The sequence below is a fragment of the Austrofundulus limnaeus genome, unplaced genomic scaffold (assembly GCF_001266775.1).
Source record: "Austrofundulus limnaeus strain Quisiro unplaced genomic scaffold, Austrofundulus_limnaeus-1.0 Scaffold165, whole genome shotgun sequence".
NCBI classification, from domain to species: Eukaryota; Metazoa; Chordata; class Actinopteri; order Cyprinodontiformes; family Rivulidae; genus Austrofundulus; species Austrofundulus limnaeus.
The window spans coordinates 411,339-427,231 of NW_013952567.1; the positions used below are offsets into that span (position 1 = coordinate 411,339).

General features: G+C 38.6%; 2 protein-coding genes across 2 annotated transcripts; both read left to right on the plus strand.

The window, feature by feature from the left end:
- Positions 1-1,082: 1,082 nt before the first annotated feature.
- LOC106523749 (apolipoprotein A-I) lies at positions 1,083-2,457 on the plus strand. Its single transcript, XM_014017288.1, has 4 exons — positions 1,083-1,100; positions 1,197-1,248; positions 1,356-1,506; positions 1,636-2,457. Exons 2-4 carry the CDS (start codon positions 1,209-1,211, stop codon positions 2,210-2,212), a joined length of 768 nt encoding a protein of 255 aa, XP_013872742.1. The 5' UTR covers positions 1,083-1,100; positions 1,197-1,208; the 3' UTR covers positions 2,213-2,457.
- Positions 2,458-9,012: 6,555 nt separating this feature from the next.
- Positions 9,013-10,913, plus strand: apoeb (apolipoprotein Eb). Its single transcript, XM_014017289.1, has 5 exons — positions 9,013-9,037; positions 9,177-9,248; positions 9,331-9,484; positions 9,576-9,863; positions 9,956-10,913. The coding sequence occupies exons 2-5, from the start codon at positions 9,206-9,208 to the stop codon at positions 10,266-10,268; spliced, it is 798 nt and encodes a 265-aa protein (XP_013872743.1). The 5' UTR covers positions 9,013-9,037; positions 9,177-9,205; the 3' UTR covers positions 10,269-10,913.
- Positions 10,914-15,893: the final 4,980 nt, after the last annotated feature.

Sequence of the window (15,893 nt, forward strand, 5' to 3'; positions counted from 1 at the left end):
ACCTTAAGAAACCTACAGGAGGTGCATAATTTCATTAAAAGGATTCCAAAATCAAAGTTACCCATGTTTCATATTATGGGAAACGATTAAGTCAGTGACAGGTGAAAGTAACAATAAAACATTTAATAACAATTCACAAATCTCAGTAAATGGACTTCTTGTTTCTGATCATGAAAAAATTGCTAACTTATTTAATGAATATTTTATTTCTTCAGTAAGGGCATCATTACTGGGACAAGCTAATAGTTTAAATTTTGTTTTCATATTCTGATTGTGATATTTTATATATTGTACATGAAAGGAAGCTGTAAAAGCATGTATGTTAAAAGTTTAATTGTTCCATATATATTTTTAATCTGGGTTTAATATCTCAATCATCCTATTGAACTTGACCAAGTAGGGTCATAAAGAAGAGACAAATACAAATAAAAAAGTTTTTTTTCCTTCTTCTTTGGATTTGCTTAATGGAAACTGCACTATGATTTGTTTGGTGTGAAACAGAAGCTACTTTGTCCCTCTGAAGCTGACAGAGCTGGAATCTACTAACCTTTGGCCAGACAGATACTTGAGGTTGGTGAACATTGGCACGACAAAGATAAAAGGGGCAAAAATTACTGTAATGTTTGTGGGCAATATGACAAGCTAAAACTGTGTTTTAATGAAAGTTGAAAATTAAAGGCAAAGAAGAAACTGATCTGTAATATTAGAGCTATGGAAAACTTAACAACTATGTGATTACAGACAAATATTTAGAGATAAACTAATGGATTTTGTTCCACTCAGAAACGAAACACATATATGTATGTACTTTTAAAACAAAAAAAAATTATTGTCAAAATTACTCGGCTGCTAAACATAGAGTAAGATTATTTAGATATCTATGGAACAAGAGGGGCTCATGCATACTATAGCCTGTGTGTCACATTGATTTGCAAGCACAAGATCTCAGTACGAACAGAAGGGTGAGGCAAGGTGACAGCAAAGCACTACCTCTTGGACTTTGGGATCGTTACTGTCTGGCTTGCTATATAAGCTGCAGAATCTCACCAGTTGAGCACAAGCACAACCAAGTGGATTTACAGACACACTTGCAAACTCAGGTAAGAAGAATAAATGATAGCTATTTTCTTGTCTACTCACTGGTAAAAAAAAAAAAAAAAGAGCTTTGTTGACTAACTGGTACTTGCTTGTTTTAGGGTCCAAGAGCCATGAAGGTCCTCGCTGTGCTCGTCCTGGCCGTTTTTACCGGTAAGCTTGTTGGGTGAAACACTTCGTTAAGCTCCAAGTCTCCATTTTCATGCATTTCTGGAATATTTTGAAGATTCCTGAGCTGTTTTTTTTTGTCTGCCSAACAGGCTGCAATGCCAATATCTTCTATGCTGATGCACCAAAGCCCCAGATAGAAGTCATGAAAGATGCTTTCTGGGAGTATGTTGGCAAAGCCACGCAGACAGCTGATGACACCCTGCAGATGATCAAAAAATCTCAGATTGGCCAGGATATCAGGTAAGAGCACAGATGAAAAACAGATAAATAATACTTGATGTTATTCAATAGAAAAAACACAGGCTAACTCTAAAAATCACTGTTCTGCTTTTGTCTTGTTTTTTTTTTTTTATCTCTTTGCTCATCTAGTAACCGTCTGACAGAAAGTGCTGACTTAGCTAAAACGTATGCAGTCACCCTGCAGGATGAGTTTCCTGTTGGAACCCAGGACCTGATCAACAGATTCACCACAGAGGCTGAAGTTCTGAAAGAGCGTGTGACCCAGGAGCTGAACACAGCCCGGGAGAAGCTGGAGCCCTACACCGAGAACGTGAAGGCACAGATCCAGCAGAGAGTGGACCAGCTCAAACAGGAGCTGGCCCCGTATTCCGAGTCTCTGGATTCCGAAGCCCTGAGGACCACTCTGATTCAGAAGAGCGAGGAGCTGAAGGCCAGCATAGACCAGACTGTCACAGACCTGCAATATATGCTGGAGCCTCACACCAACAAACTGAGGAGCAAGTTGGAGCCCCATCTGGAGGAATTCAAACAGAGAGCAATCCCCATGACCGAGCGAGTCCAGACCGAGCTCACACAAACAGCCCAGCAGGTGAGAGACATGGCTGCCCCCTACGTTGAAGAGCTGAGGGAGAAGCTGGACCCCTACGCCCAGGACCTCCGGGATCGCCTCACCTCTCTTTATGAATCCTATATCAAAGCCAACTAAGTCAAAGTCCACGAGCCACTGCGCAAAATATCTGCATCAAATAAAACTGAGTKCCCTTATCCCTGATCCCAGTAACATGTCCATTTCAGAAACAATAATTCACCTTTTTTGAAGGTTGTKGGTATTGTTAAATATGCAAACACTGTCAACAAAAAGTTGAGACATGAAAAGTTAAAGTTGGTCTGTGACCACACACTGTATCTTTTTTTCCTATGTTATGGAAAATAAAGTAAAAGCAAAACAAACTGTGGGCTTTGGGTGCTTTTTGTGGTAAAAATGTGCAAGTTTTTTCAAAAGATTTTTTTCTCTAAGAATGACTGGGTTATTGTACATATAACAAAATAGACAAAAATGTCCAAATTAATCCTGGTTTAGTAATCCACTAACTGTTGCAGCTGTAAAATAAAAAGTCARCTGTTGACTTTTCAGCATTTATAAACAAGGAGATATTTGAATATTCTGTGAAACAATGTAAAACAAAGACAAAACGGTGAGACATTAAGTAAAACATAACTAAAGGCAAAATGCAATGATCTGCAAACCTCATACCAAAATTTTATCCTCAGTGGAACATTACAAACCCAATGAAACAAAAGAATTGGACCATTTTGGGAGAAAAAAAAATCTATTTTTTTAATTGTGATTGCAAGTTTGATTTGAAAAAACAAACGTTTTACAGATTTTTTTTTGTAACCAAGGTTGCCATCAAGTTTTAAAGATTAGTTGCCAACAATTAGACTCCTCTAAAAATAAAGTAAATAAAACAGGTGGATCTTTCTTTTTTAAACGATAGACTTTTACATGTAAGTGAGTCACAGTCAGGGGTGTAGCACCAAATTCTGGGCCCTGTACACTCTCGATGTCAGTGGGCCTCTATCCATGCCAGTGCATTAGGTGCTTGAGCAAAAAAAGAAAAAAAAGGGGGGCATTCTTTTAAATAAAGAAGCATAACTAGGGTTTTAAGCTACAATCAGATCAGATTAAATTGATGAGTGGTTCTTTCATTCACCAGCTGAGTTGATACATTTTACCTACCTGTGTTCAAMTACCTAAAACATTTTGCTACATCTGTTTTGTGTACTAATGTTGTGATCTATGACACTCGAGCACATTTTGATTTAAAAACATTTATTCTTGAACTTTAGACAAACATTTGGTACATGACGTGTACTCACTTTAACTGTCTGCACACGTCATAAACTGAACACCAAATGCTTCTTTTGTGATGCAATAATAGTCAAACCATATTAACTGAGATTATGTTCACCTTTATTAAAGCATGTAATGTATCAGCTCTTTAAACTCACTAAGAATACAGTTTGACAATCAGCCATAGAAACACACAGGYGAAGAACTACAGATGTGTTTATGTTCTCTAACGGGGCGTCAGAAGGTTTGTAATGTATGTAAAGGACACACTGGAGGGGGGTCTGGGGGTCCTCCCCCAGAAAAATTTGAATAAAGTAGAAGCTATTTCCTGATTTCTAATGTATTCTAACAGGTTAAAGATATTTTTACTTACACAAATAAAGACTTAATTAGAGACAACTATAGACAGTTTCTTCATTAAACTAGATGCATCGTCCTGTTTTTAAACTCACTTATTGCTCAGAAAATTAAATTGATGTGATATATTATCCCWAACAGGCTTAGAGGAGATTTTTTACATTCATTTTGTTTATTATTCATTTAATTTTATTTATTACACAACATATTGTGCCAAACAATGATGACACACAACTGCATGTTTCAAACTAAAATCATTATTAGCTTTGCCCAGTGAACAGGTGTAATTATGATAACCASCAACAGTGAATTTAGGGGGGCGTTTGACTTTTTGCTGATTTGATGACAGGCCCACTCATAAACTGACATGACCATCATGCAGCTTTCTTCACAACATAAAATAACACTGTGCCAAACAATGGTCACGTAAAAATAACTTGTGTCAGTTTCACCAACCCTTCTTGGGTCCTGGGTACTCAGGTCCACTTTCCCCCATGTCCATGGTCACAGTGGTTAGAGCTGTTGCCTCACAGCAAGAGAGTCACAAGTTCATCTCCCATCCAGGGTCTTTCTGTGTGGAGTTTGCATGTTCCCTGCACACTGTGTCCTCCCCCAGAACTAAAATCTTGTGCATTAGTAACTCTTAAATGTGCCTTGGTGTGAGTGAGATTTATGAATGATGGTTTGTCTTGTTTGKCTCTATGTGGTCCTTTGATGGACTTTCAACCTGTCCAGGATGAACCCTGCCTCTGGCACAGTGGAAGAAAGGCACCAGCTCCCTTGCAACACACACAAAAAAATAAAAGTGGATGTAAAAGATGGATGGATGGATGGATGGATGGATGGATGGATGGAAGTCCTGCATGCTTATAAATATATCCACACAATTCAAAATTTCCAAAAAGTATATAAAATAAACAATTTAAATATTGCTGTACTTTTCAAAATGAAAAGAGTCTTCTGTTTCAAGCGCTATATATAAATTGCAAACATCTTGGCTGTTTGCTCAAGACTGACCATCCCAGCAAATTCAACAAATGGGATTGTTCTTTTAAAAAATTAAAATTTCTCATAGTTTAACCACAAAATCTAAAAGGGATTTTTATAGTTTAAAGTAAAATGATCAACAAGCTCACCTACTGTGCATTTAGCATGGGAAAACAAGCTGTTAGTGATGTGAGCAAGCTGTCAGTTTTACTAAAATGTCATTTMATTTCATTTYATATTTCACATTTACAAACACATTMAAATTAAGTTGTGTGAAACATTACTACAATGTGACTGATCTCCAAATTAACAATTATTGGAGCGATYATTAAAGCATTGTGTTTAATGCTTAAATTATTCATAAAAGACCTTGTTATTTATAAGCAAATCAGAGAAATAAGGTGAGTTTTAAGAACGCCCAATCACGCCACAGAAAGTGGCGTGATTGTGGGTGACACCACTTTTCCTGTTRGTTTAGCATCATCTTACAAAAGCCCCCCCCCCTTAACTCCCTCCTATAAGACTAAGTTGTGGATATGGGGACAAGGCATGTCCTGGTTTGTTCTTACAAGCCTGAAAGTTGATAAACATATCCTGCTTACCTTTGTTTTTTTATTCAGTTTTTTTTGCGCCTCTGAACCAGTAGAGAGATTACGCCCACCCTGCCTTACCCAGTGGCAAACAACATTCCTCTGTCCTGCCCCCAGCTGTTCCAGGAGCTGCTGTTAACTCTCCACACACACAACCTCACATGCACACACCACAGATCTGATTCCAATTAGCTATTTTCATTTTGTTTTTATAAGTTTAATCGCATAAGATTATCATTCATTGCGTTATCATTAAAGACTATTTTTGTTTGTCAAACATTTACTCATTTGTCTTGTTCTTGTAAAAGTCAATTACAATAAAATGATGACCGTGACCAACTAATTACATAATTCTGTAAACAACAAATGTGTCAATCAATACACCAATCGAAGCGGTTTGATGTCTCTGTCTCAAATAAACCAGAACATTCCCACTCTTTATCCCATCAGATTACATAGAAAGGGCCTGTAAGAAAAACAAAGAGTTAGCTCTCCCACTTCTTTGAGCTTTTAAATCTGATGCTGCTCTCATATCCATACAATAAACATGGAACTGCAGCTTACATGTTATAACATGTAGTTTATAAGCTGAAARCAACTAGGCTTGGTTCTGTCAAAAGTTTAATGCATCTAAATACACTAGTTTAAACATCATGTTTAACATGCTTGACTCTTTGTTGCCTTTGATGTGGAAATGATAACTTCTGCAGAAGTTTGCTGTGTTTATTGTTGTTACACAGTCAGCAGTTCTCCTACAGTTTGAATCTTTCAGTTGACACCATGCTGACTCAGAACCAGATGATAATTTGTAAGAAGTTACTTTAGGACATTTGTGACTAAAATGAACAATCCAACAAAGATCCAGAAAAAAAAAAAAAGAAAAGAAACAAGAAAACAAAGTTAGACAGAGAAAAACAAAACAAAAGCATGTAGCTCCTCTGTTTGAAATCAAAATATAGACGTTTCAAATCATTAGAAAATGGGATGTTGACAACTTTTGTCTTTTTAAACTGTGTTAACCTTCTGCCCAGTTGTTGTCCATTCAAGAAGTGACATCATCTTAAGCAAAAACACACTTCCTGGGGTTACTTTTGTTCAGTCCAGCTTCTCCCTCAGACAGCTCCCTGACATCAGACATCCTCTGTTGTGGAGGAGCAAAAGGAGAAGCAACTCCAGTTTGCGTGACTGAGTCAGATTTTTCACTGTATTACCTCATAATTCTCTTGTTTGTCTTTCACTTCCCTGTCTGCCTTCTGTCTGTTTATCCGCAGGGCCCAGAAGGGAAAGGTACCACACTTAAACTGTTTTTGGCTTGTGACCTCCTTGTTACTTGAGTGCAAAAGTTGACTTGTTCTCTCAGCAAAATTCAGTCAAAAATAGTTTGTTTTCATTTCTGTTTTCCTCACTTGTAGATTTGTGTGAGGCAAAGGCCCCCACATAGCACTGAAAATGTTCCTGAGAGTTGGGAACATTATTTCTCAATGTTCATGATGTGTGGAAAACTGTTTATAAAGCTGGATATGTTGTTTCTTTCTACTTGTGACACATTTCCTAAAACCACTATTGAGCTGGAACATGATCAAATGGTTTTAGTTTTAACAGATAGGTGACAACAAAACACCTGAAACWAAAGCTTCATCACCAGCTTTGTCTCATTGTTTTCAGATTTTTTAAGGGGTGGGGTGGGGGGGGGTCCTCCATTAGAATACAGTCAGAAAATTCGACTTTCTCTACCGATCACACATTATCAGACGTATCAGGGTGAAGCCGATTCAGTTTAAGTTGCAGGTTGACAACAAAGAGGCCAGCTCATAAAGGGYAAAGGTCATTACACATGACCAACAATAGGGTTTCAATCTGCAGCCCGAAGAGATAAAATAACTGTATATTTGACTTTTTTCTTTTAAAACACTATATCATATTGAAAAATATATAATGCCCCATTGATTTTACCCAATAAAAAAGGTAAATTATAGAGGTGGGCAGTAACTAGTTACATTTACTCAACTGAATGTGCTTGAGTAACTTTTTTGAAAAAAAGTACTTTTAGGAGGGGTTTTACTAAACCATACTTTTTATTTTACTTAAGTAATACTTTAATGAAGTGTAAGTACTTTTACGTGAGTAAAATGTCTGAATACAATACACACAGTAAGCAATTTCACTGAATGAGGAACAAACACGTTTTAACCAGAAAAGACACACCTCCAGTTTATGTTGAAGGGAGACCTCTTGTTTCTACACAAACTTTGTCGTTCCAACGCTGTTTTCTGTCTGCTGAACCTGCTGAGACACTTGTAAACTTAAGGTAAACAGCAGATTAATTGACTTGAAGTACTTTACCCTGTTCTGTGCAGTCAAACAGCAACAATGTGTTAAAACCACAGCAACATAACGGGCCGGCCATGTCTTATTGGACCAGGCATGTCTACAGGGAGTGTAGTGAAAGTTAGCAACAGGATAAATAGCTGCTTTAATTCTTTCAAGCACAAAACTCTCCTTACTTTGTTCAAATGTCAAATTTTCTGTTACACCCTATTTATCAGATTTTGAACAAGCTTAAGTTTGAGTATTTTACGACCATGTGCCAATCCACCATTTTCTCTTTCTAATCCTTCTTTTGTAAAGTGGGCTTGCACACAAGCCTGAGCGTGCTCATCTAGTTGTGCAAGCATTGTATTTGTCTGCGCTGCGAATCACACTCCAAGTCCCTGTTAGAGATCTGAGACTGCCATAGAGATTGAGGGGTTGCATGTCATTCGGGGGTTCATGGCTGGGTTTTCAGTTGCAAATGAAAGCAGCATGTTCACATGAAAATGTGCATGGTGTGTTTAACTTGTAACATAAAGCAGAATTTTTTCCCCCATCACTTGGTAACACTATTTTAAAAAAGGCCAATTGTTGTCTTTTATGCCAGAGTTTTCATTCATGTATTAAGTAAGGACAAACTTGCAGCTAATTTGGTCTTTTATGAAGGAAAAAAAATGTTTTACATTACATTTTTAAGTTTAAATTTCTGATTTTATTTTGAACAAAGTGAATCTATACTCTAAAAATGAAATGTTGGATTTATTAACCATGTTATGTGACCTGGTTCCACTTAACTGAGTTGAGTAAATTCAAAGCAACATGCTCGTTCTTTGGCTAAAAAACTGGTATATTACTTTGAATTTACTCAACTCAGTTAAGTGGAACCAGGTAACATAACATGGTTAATAAATCCAACATTTCATTTTTTACAGTGAATGTTGATTGAAATAGATGAGAATGTCTTTCAAAATGATTGTATTTAGACGTCTGATTGCATCAAATTTTAAACTAATACAATTCTTTTCTATAATAAAATCAAGTTATCAAATAACAGAGAGACAGTTAATCACCAGCAGGAGTGAAACCTCCACCTCTCTGTGTTTCGGGTCAGCTTATCACCGGAGACCTGGCAGAACTTTGGATGCGTTTTTTTTTTCCTTCTTTTTTTATTACTTTCTCTTTTTTTGACCCATTGCGTGCAAGGACATGGCATCCTGTGCAGACAAATCACCGTGACCTCGTGCGCGCGCGCGCGAGTGAGCAATCGCTTCACCCTTCACCCGCCCTCCCCTCCCCTCCACTCCCCTCCACTCCCCTCCACTCCCCTCCACTCCCACCCCCCGCTGCTGCGCGTCAGGAGCCGCAGCCTCTCCCGGCTATAAAAAGCCCTCAGTCATCGTTCCGGGAGCATTGAAGAGTCTGGACCTCTCAGGTGAGCGGAACAACACAAACATGATCTCTTCTAACAGCAGCTGTTAGAAACTACAAGACTTTTAAAATGATTGTTTATATAGACATTTAACTCTTACCACTGTTATTTTAAATTCAGCTGTTTTTGTTTCTCCTTCCAGCATTTCACAGGTGAATCTGACGAGCAACCATGAAGGCTGTAGCTCTGATCCTCGCTCTGGCAGTCATCGCCGGTATGTGTTGTGTTGTGTTTTCACACAAGCACCATATTGTGCCCAGTTCTCATTTAATATTTGTCCACTTTTCTGCTGTAAGGCTGCAGTGCCCGTTCTGTGCGCCAGGCTGAGCCCACCCTGATCCGATTCGAGGACCATGTGGATCTCTTCTGGCAGCACATCTCTGATCTCAACCAGAAAGCTGATGATGCCTTGGGGAACCTCAAGGTCCCTCAGCTCAGCCAGGAGCTTGAGTAAGTGGTCATTTCACTTATTTAAAATACTTTATTTTTATTCTGCACTATTAAAACCTGAACATTTTGATATTGGATGTGATTCTTCCAGCACTCTGATCACCAACACCATGGCAGAGCTGACAAAATACAAAGCTGAGGTCCAGGCCAAGCTGGGCCCTCACGCCGTCAGCTCCACCAACCAGCTGTCTGAGGACCTGCAGCTTCTGACCAACAAGCTGCAGAAAGACATGACTGACGCCAAGGAGCGTAGCACCGAGTACCTGACTGAGCTCAAGTCCATGGTGGATCAGAATATGGATGATGTCCACAGCCGCATCAGCACCTACACCAACAAGCTGAAGCAGCGCCTGACCAAAGACACCGAAGAGATCAGAGAGTAAGTCGCGGTCTCACTCACCTTTTCATTCCTCATTTTTGTTGACTTGAAACCGTTTGATTTCATTTTCATTTTGTCCGTTTCTCCTCAAGTACCGCGGCCACGTACCTGAGCGAGCTGCAGTCCCGGGCCGCCCAGAACCTGGAGACCGTGAAGGGGAACGTCGAGCCCCACGTCCAGGAGGCCACCGATGTTGCCACCCAGAAGCTGAGAGACATCTCCACGAGGCTGGAGACGGGGGCCGAGAACTTCAAGACCCAGCTGGAGAGCAGCTTGAAGGAGCTGAGCACAACCATGGACGGCAAGCTGGAGGAGCTGACGAAGGTGCTCTCCCCGTACGCCACCCAGATCCGCGAGCAGTTCGAGACCATCCTGGAAAAGGTCAAAGAGWCCGCCTCTGCTTAAAGAAAGACTTAATTTTAAAGGATGAGAGAAGCTAAATAAATGAGTGAATTAGTTGTTTGTTTGTATCATGAAAAAGAAAGAGCGGGGTGTGAAACTGCTGCATATTTTAGGCTTTTGTGTTCAGGATAAAGAGGATTAAATGGGGGAGGGGGGGTATTTTTCTTTATTAACTCTTGATCACTGAACACAGGCACCTCAGCCGATCAGTTTGTATTACTCATGCTTTGCTTTTACCACTTCGAATTAAATAATCTACCATTTTATCCCCATACATTTTGCATTTGATGTTTTCTACATTTTGCTGCTGGGTTTGAATGCAACAAAACAAAACTGTCTTTCATTTCAATCAATGCACTGAGTAATGTTGCAACCACATACAAGCAAATGTCCACTAGTTTCATGCGTGAGACTGAACTACTTGAGTTTTGTCTGTTAGTCTTGTGTTGTAGCCTACTTCTTGAGAAAAAAGAAAATGAATAMAAACTGACTTGGTGAAAATATGAACAAAGTGCAACACTGTCTTGTTTGTTGTCCAAACTGAGCCGAATTTTTCACGTTATGCCCACCATGCTGCTCTGTGCATATACACCCCCTGTTTTTGTTTGTGCTGAGTGAATAAAAAGATAAATAGAAAAAAAAACAACACTTCTTTTCTCCAGATTGTTTCTTTCATCACATTCACGAGTGATCCGTTATTCAAAATGGGGTCTAGTTACGGTTTAACTTCACTGATTCACGTCACTGTTGTGCATCATGTAGATGATTCTGGTTGTTTAGTTTGTTTTTACTAAATGTACTCAAGACTATCAACTGACACACATATTTACACTTAGGTTTGATTAGTTTCAGCTGATTGCATCAGTCTTAATGCAATCACTGGAGGCCTTCAATGTAATTAGCCTGTTTCCTTAGAGTGCATCTCAACCAACCTGAATTAATGTTAGAAATCGGGCAGGGGTGCAACATTACAGAAAATTCATGATACGGTTCGGTTCGATACTTTAGTGACATGGTTTGATATTTTTTTTCATATAGCTACAAAAAGGGCAAATGTTCATGCACTTCTTAACTTGTAATTTATTTAAATTTATTCTAAGCATTTGTTTGGGGCGGCTGTGGCAGAATGGTTGGGGGAGTCGCCCTGGAACCAGAAGGTCACCGGAAGTCATTGTGTCCCTGGGCAAGACACTTCACCCACCTTGCCTACCGATGGTGGTCACAGTATGGCAGCCCCACCTCCGTCAGTCTGCCCCACAGCAGCTGTGGCTACAAWGTAGCTTACTATCATTAGTGTGTGAATGAATGATGCATGAATATTGTAAAGTGTCTTTCAGGGTCTCGAAAAGTGCTATATAAGGCTAATGCATTATTATTAGTATTTTCTGTCTGTGCTCTTGCAAGCCGATTAATAGATGAGTAGGCCTTGACAAAAAAAATGTTCAATTTAAAGCCCCAAACTTTACTCAATACCACCCACAGTTTTCGTGCAACACCCCACCCCCCAACACACACACGTCCCTCCACCCACAGGTTTTCCTGTCAGGACTTGTTCAGATCAGCTTCCAGATTTATTTTTTCTTCATCCCAGCAGGCGTTTGGGAACATGTTGTGCCATAGATTGAATCACGTTTTTGGTGTAAATTTTACAGTGACGTTGTACTCACTCAAACCACTTTTCTAAACTCCAATTATAACGTAAACAATTTGAAAAGTGAGGTGAGTTAAACAAAGGCACAAATGAGACTGTAGATGGTGGCTGCATGCATGTTGCTTTGTTTCTGGTATGAGACTGAGAATAACTGCATTGTATTTTAAATTGTTCCTGTTTTTGTATATATTTATGGAAAACGACTTGGATAGCATGATTGAGTCGTTAGATATTTCACTTGTTTTAAAGCAAACGCAAATTATACAATTTGAACGCTAAAATTGTAACTGTTTTACAGCCTTTTTATGTCCGTCAAACACAGCAGGATTTTGTCTTTGCTGTTCAGAGCAGAGGCCAGCAGAGAGCACTGTTTACCCCCATCCTTGTGCAATCCTCTGACCCTTCCACTCACATCCAGGCTGCACACCATTGCAGCTGTGTTTTCTTTATCAAAAGATCAGGCGAACTGTATAGGGCTTGCAAAACAAGATCAACAAACCGAGCTTCAGGAAAAGAATGTACATCTTATGAGAAGTTAATCACTTAGAGAGCATTGAGTTGAGATATGGTGTGAYGTTTTTTAGGTCTTACTCTTGGAATGATTAGAATTGATGGGATGCGGCATATTGCTGAAAAAAACTGTTTAAAAATGTAAGGTAAAAAATAAAGAAGTCTGTAAGACTAAATTAATAAATGCAAAACTAGCATTTTTTAAATAATACAAATCACCTGCTGACTTTCATGACAACGATTAAAACTAAAATCATTTGGTACAATGATGRAGTTTTTGCCGATTTGGTCAAACTTCGTAAATTATGGTTCTTGCGTTTTCTGTATTGAAGTTCTCAAATCCACCTCAATGTTGGTAAAACTGACTAAGTAATGGTGATTTATGTGTCGTCCGATGTTGATTATTTGTAAACATCCTAAACAGCATCAACTCTAAAAATTATTTAGTCTTAGACATACATCCAATAATTACTTGTTTTGGAGTTCCGATAAAAATATTTTCAGCAATTTTTGAGATATGTTACAAAAACACACTGGCAGGCAACATGTCTATTTAAAACACACCAGTTTCACTTAATTTCAATTGTGGTTTGAAAAGCAAACCGACAACTTTGAAGAATGTGGTTGTTCAGAAAGAAAGTGAAATTTGCAGTTGTTTTCGTTCAGTTTACTTATGATGTTCTTCACAAAAACACGCAACTTGTTTACGACAAAACATGTTTATGAGTTCTGTCTGTGTCAAAGGGTGTTCTGTGTAAAGTGAAATGATGACGAACTCTGTTTATCAGCTGCTTATCCCTCATAAAGTCTCTCATTTTAAGAATGTGTTTATTTTCTTACTGAGAAGTGAAACTGCTCACAGCTAGTTCTGCTGAAGGATTACTCATGAAGGGTAAAAAAAAAGAACAGGAAAGCCACAAGCATCCTGCTGCTTCAGCACTTCTGCTCCGTCTGTTCCAATAGGGTGTCTGCACTTTGAGAACTGCCCAGCAACAACAATCAGAAAAAAAAGGAAAATAATTAGCAGGTGCTAGCTAGCCTGTGTCTGCAAGTAACCCCGTCAAAAAAAAAAAAACATCCCTTGTGGAAGTTTTTTTAAACTTTTGTTTCAAAGCCATGGTCTATACTGCATTCTTTCTGTTTTTTAGAGCTGGCACAAAACACCAGTCTCTGCAGGGGCCTCAGTCAAAGACAAAAACAACTTTTTTTGGGAGGTTCATTAGTGAAAATTAGGAGGACACCCGAGAGGCACTTTCACACCTTGTTCCTCCTGCAATCATTAAAAAAAAGAGCTTGTTTGCACGCAAGTCCAGGCTTATTCATAAAATCCACAGGCCGTTTCATAAAAAAGGAGACGGAGATTTAGTCCTTCGAGGATAATTCGTGAGCGCTGAGCGCTCAGACGTTGGGTGCTTKTCATAACAAAATTAACTTCTATGGTCAAATCTTCTGCAACACATAAACTTTTGTTGCTGATGTCTCAGGATGGAGAAAATGTGATATTTTATGCTGGGATAAGGGCTTTAAATTGTAAACCAAAACAATTTCTGGATCTTAGTTTACTTATATTTCAGTTTAAATGAGGGGTTACTGCAGTACATCAAATGGATTTGTTTTGGGTCACATGCTGACTGGCAGAATGGGCCACATGTGGCCTCATCTTTGTCACTTCCCCATTAAGAAAAGGAACATTTTGCACAAAGCAGATCACAGAACAGGAAAGGTATTTTAAGTATATTAGTAAGCAGAACAAATAGAAACATGCCATGCAAAAAGAAAAATCCTTTTTTCAAACGAATTGACTTTTGTTCTTAAAGTAGAACAAGCAGGCCATGCAAAAGTAAAGATCAGAATCTCAAGAAAACCAAATTTCTTTGCTTAGTCATAAAAAGGTAATGTTTTCATATTTTTTTATTTAGAACTAAAACAATTTAGAAGTAATTTTGCAGTCAGATGTGCCCTAAAAACACAATGTTTGTTCCTCACAAGAGACACTATAGGTCTGACTTTGGTCCTGCAACTGTTTAACTTTTAAATCCAACTTTACATCACAACAAAGCTAATAACAATAAATGCAGACTGTTTGACACAGTCACTTTTTTTGCCAACACTTCAGGTCCAAAGGAGCTTTTTAAACAGTTCATGTCTGTTATCCTATCAGTGATGAACTATGATCCTCTACATCACACTTCTACTTATCTATTCAAACTATTTTTGCTGACTGACAGAGTGACAGACATTTTATTGATCTCCAGAGGAAAATAGTTTTGTCACAGGTGCAAAAAGCCAGACATTGCCAGACATGAACAAATCCATTGTAAAGTGACACGAAAAAAAGAAAAAAAGTACTGATACATATATATATATATATATATATATATGTATGTATGTAATTCCTCAAGTGAAAGACTTTGAATAAACTTGCAAAGTTCAGAATATCGTCAAAATATTGAAATAGTCCATCTGTGACACCATAAACTGGCCTTTCTGATTGTATGTGGGTGCATACCTCGGGTATTGGCAGCTTGCACATCTGAAATGAACAATCAAAGCAGAAAAGTGCATGCAGGTTTTGGAACAAGAAAACTATTCCTACATCAGACCAAACTGGAAAACATTTCTCTACAAAAACTCCAGGTAGATATTTAAAAATATATATATCAGAACTGAGGGAAGCATGTGAGTACAGAATGATGTTCAATGAAGACGAGGTGCTTCAGAGCTAAACATTTGCAAATCATTGCATTTTTTTCCCTTTTTTGCATTTTACACAGCTTCCCAACCTTTTTTGGCATAATGCAAGCTCTGCTCTACAACCATGTGACATTAATTGCAGTTGACATGCATGAGCCCCATCACGTAAACTGAAGTAATAATTTCATTTGTCAATGATTATGCTGATCTGARTGTCTGTTGTTTACAGCGTCTCACCCGGGATGCACTGATCAATAAAGTGGGCAGGGATGCCTCGCGGCCAATGTGCGCGCTCGCTGACCTGAAACTGAAGTTTAGCGCAACCCCCCTTAAACACGGGCTCGAGTATAAAAAGGAGCGCACGGAGTGGCACTTCAAGACGCATTCTTTTTTTAATTTTCACCCGAGGCGCAACAAACAAAACAAGACAGGTTCGTATTTTATCCCTCCGAAAAAAAAATCATCAAAATATATTGCATAGATGTCTAATGTTATTGTAAATTTGTAATTATTAAAAGTAAACGTTGTAAAACGAAATAAGTTTATTTTATTGGTGACTGTGGACTAAAGTCAGGAGGGGAGCTGTCCAGTGGATGTGGTGCTGACGTGTTTCGAGCGTCATTATACCTTAAGCAAACTTTCTTCCAGTTTTAAAAAAAATCGAAGCAAACTGAGAAGAAAAACATAATAATTATTTTATTTTTTTCTCCTCGATTCACAGCCAAGATGAGACTGTACCTCGCAGTTGCCGTGCTGATCCTGGCTTTTGTCGC

Bases quoted from the DNA above. Each gene is read 5' to 3' on its own strand.
- LOC106523749 (XM_014017288.1), top strand. From the start codon at position 1,209: ATGAAGGTCCTCGCTGTGCTCGTCCTGGCCGTTTTTACCG. The intron at 1,507-1,635 runs GTAAGAGCACAG...TTGCTCATCTAG, and splicing joins CAGATTGGCCAGGATATCAG to TAACCGTCTGACAGAAAGTG.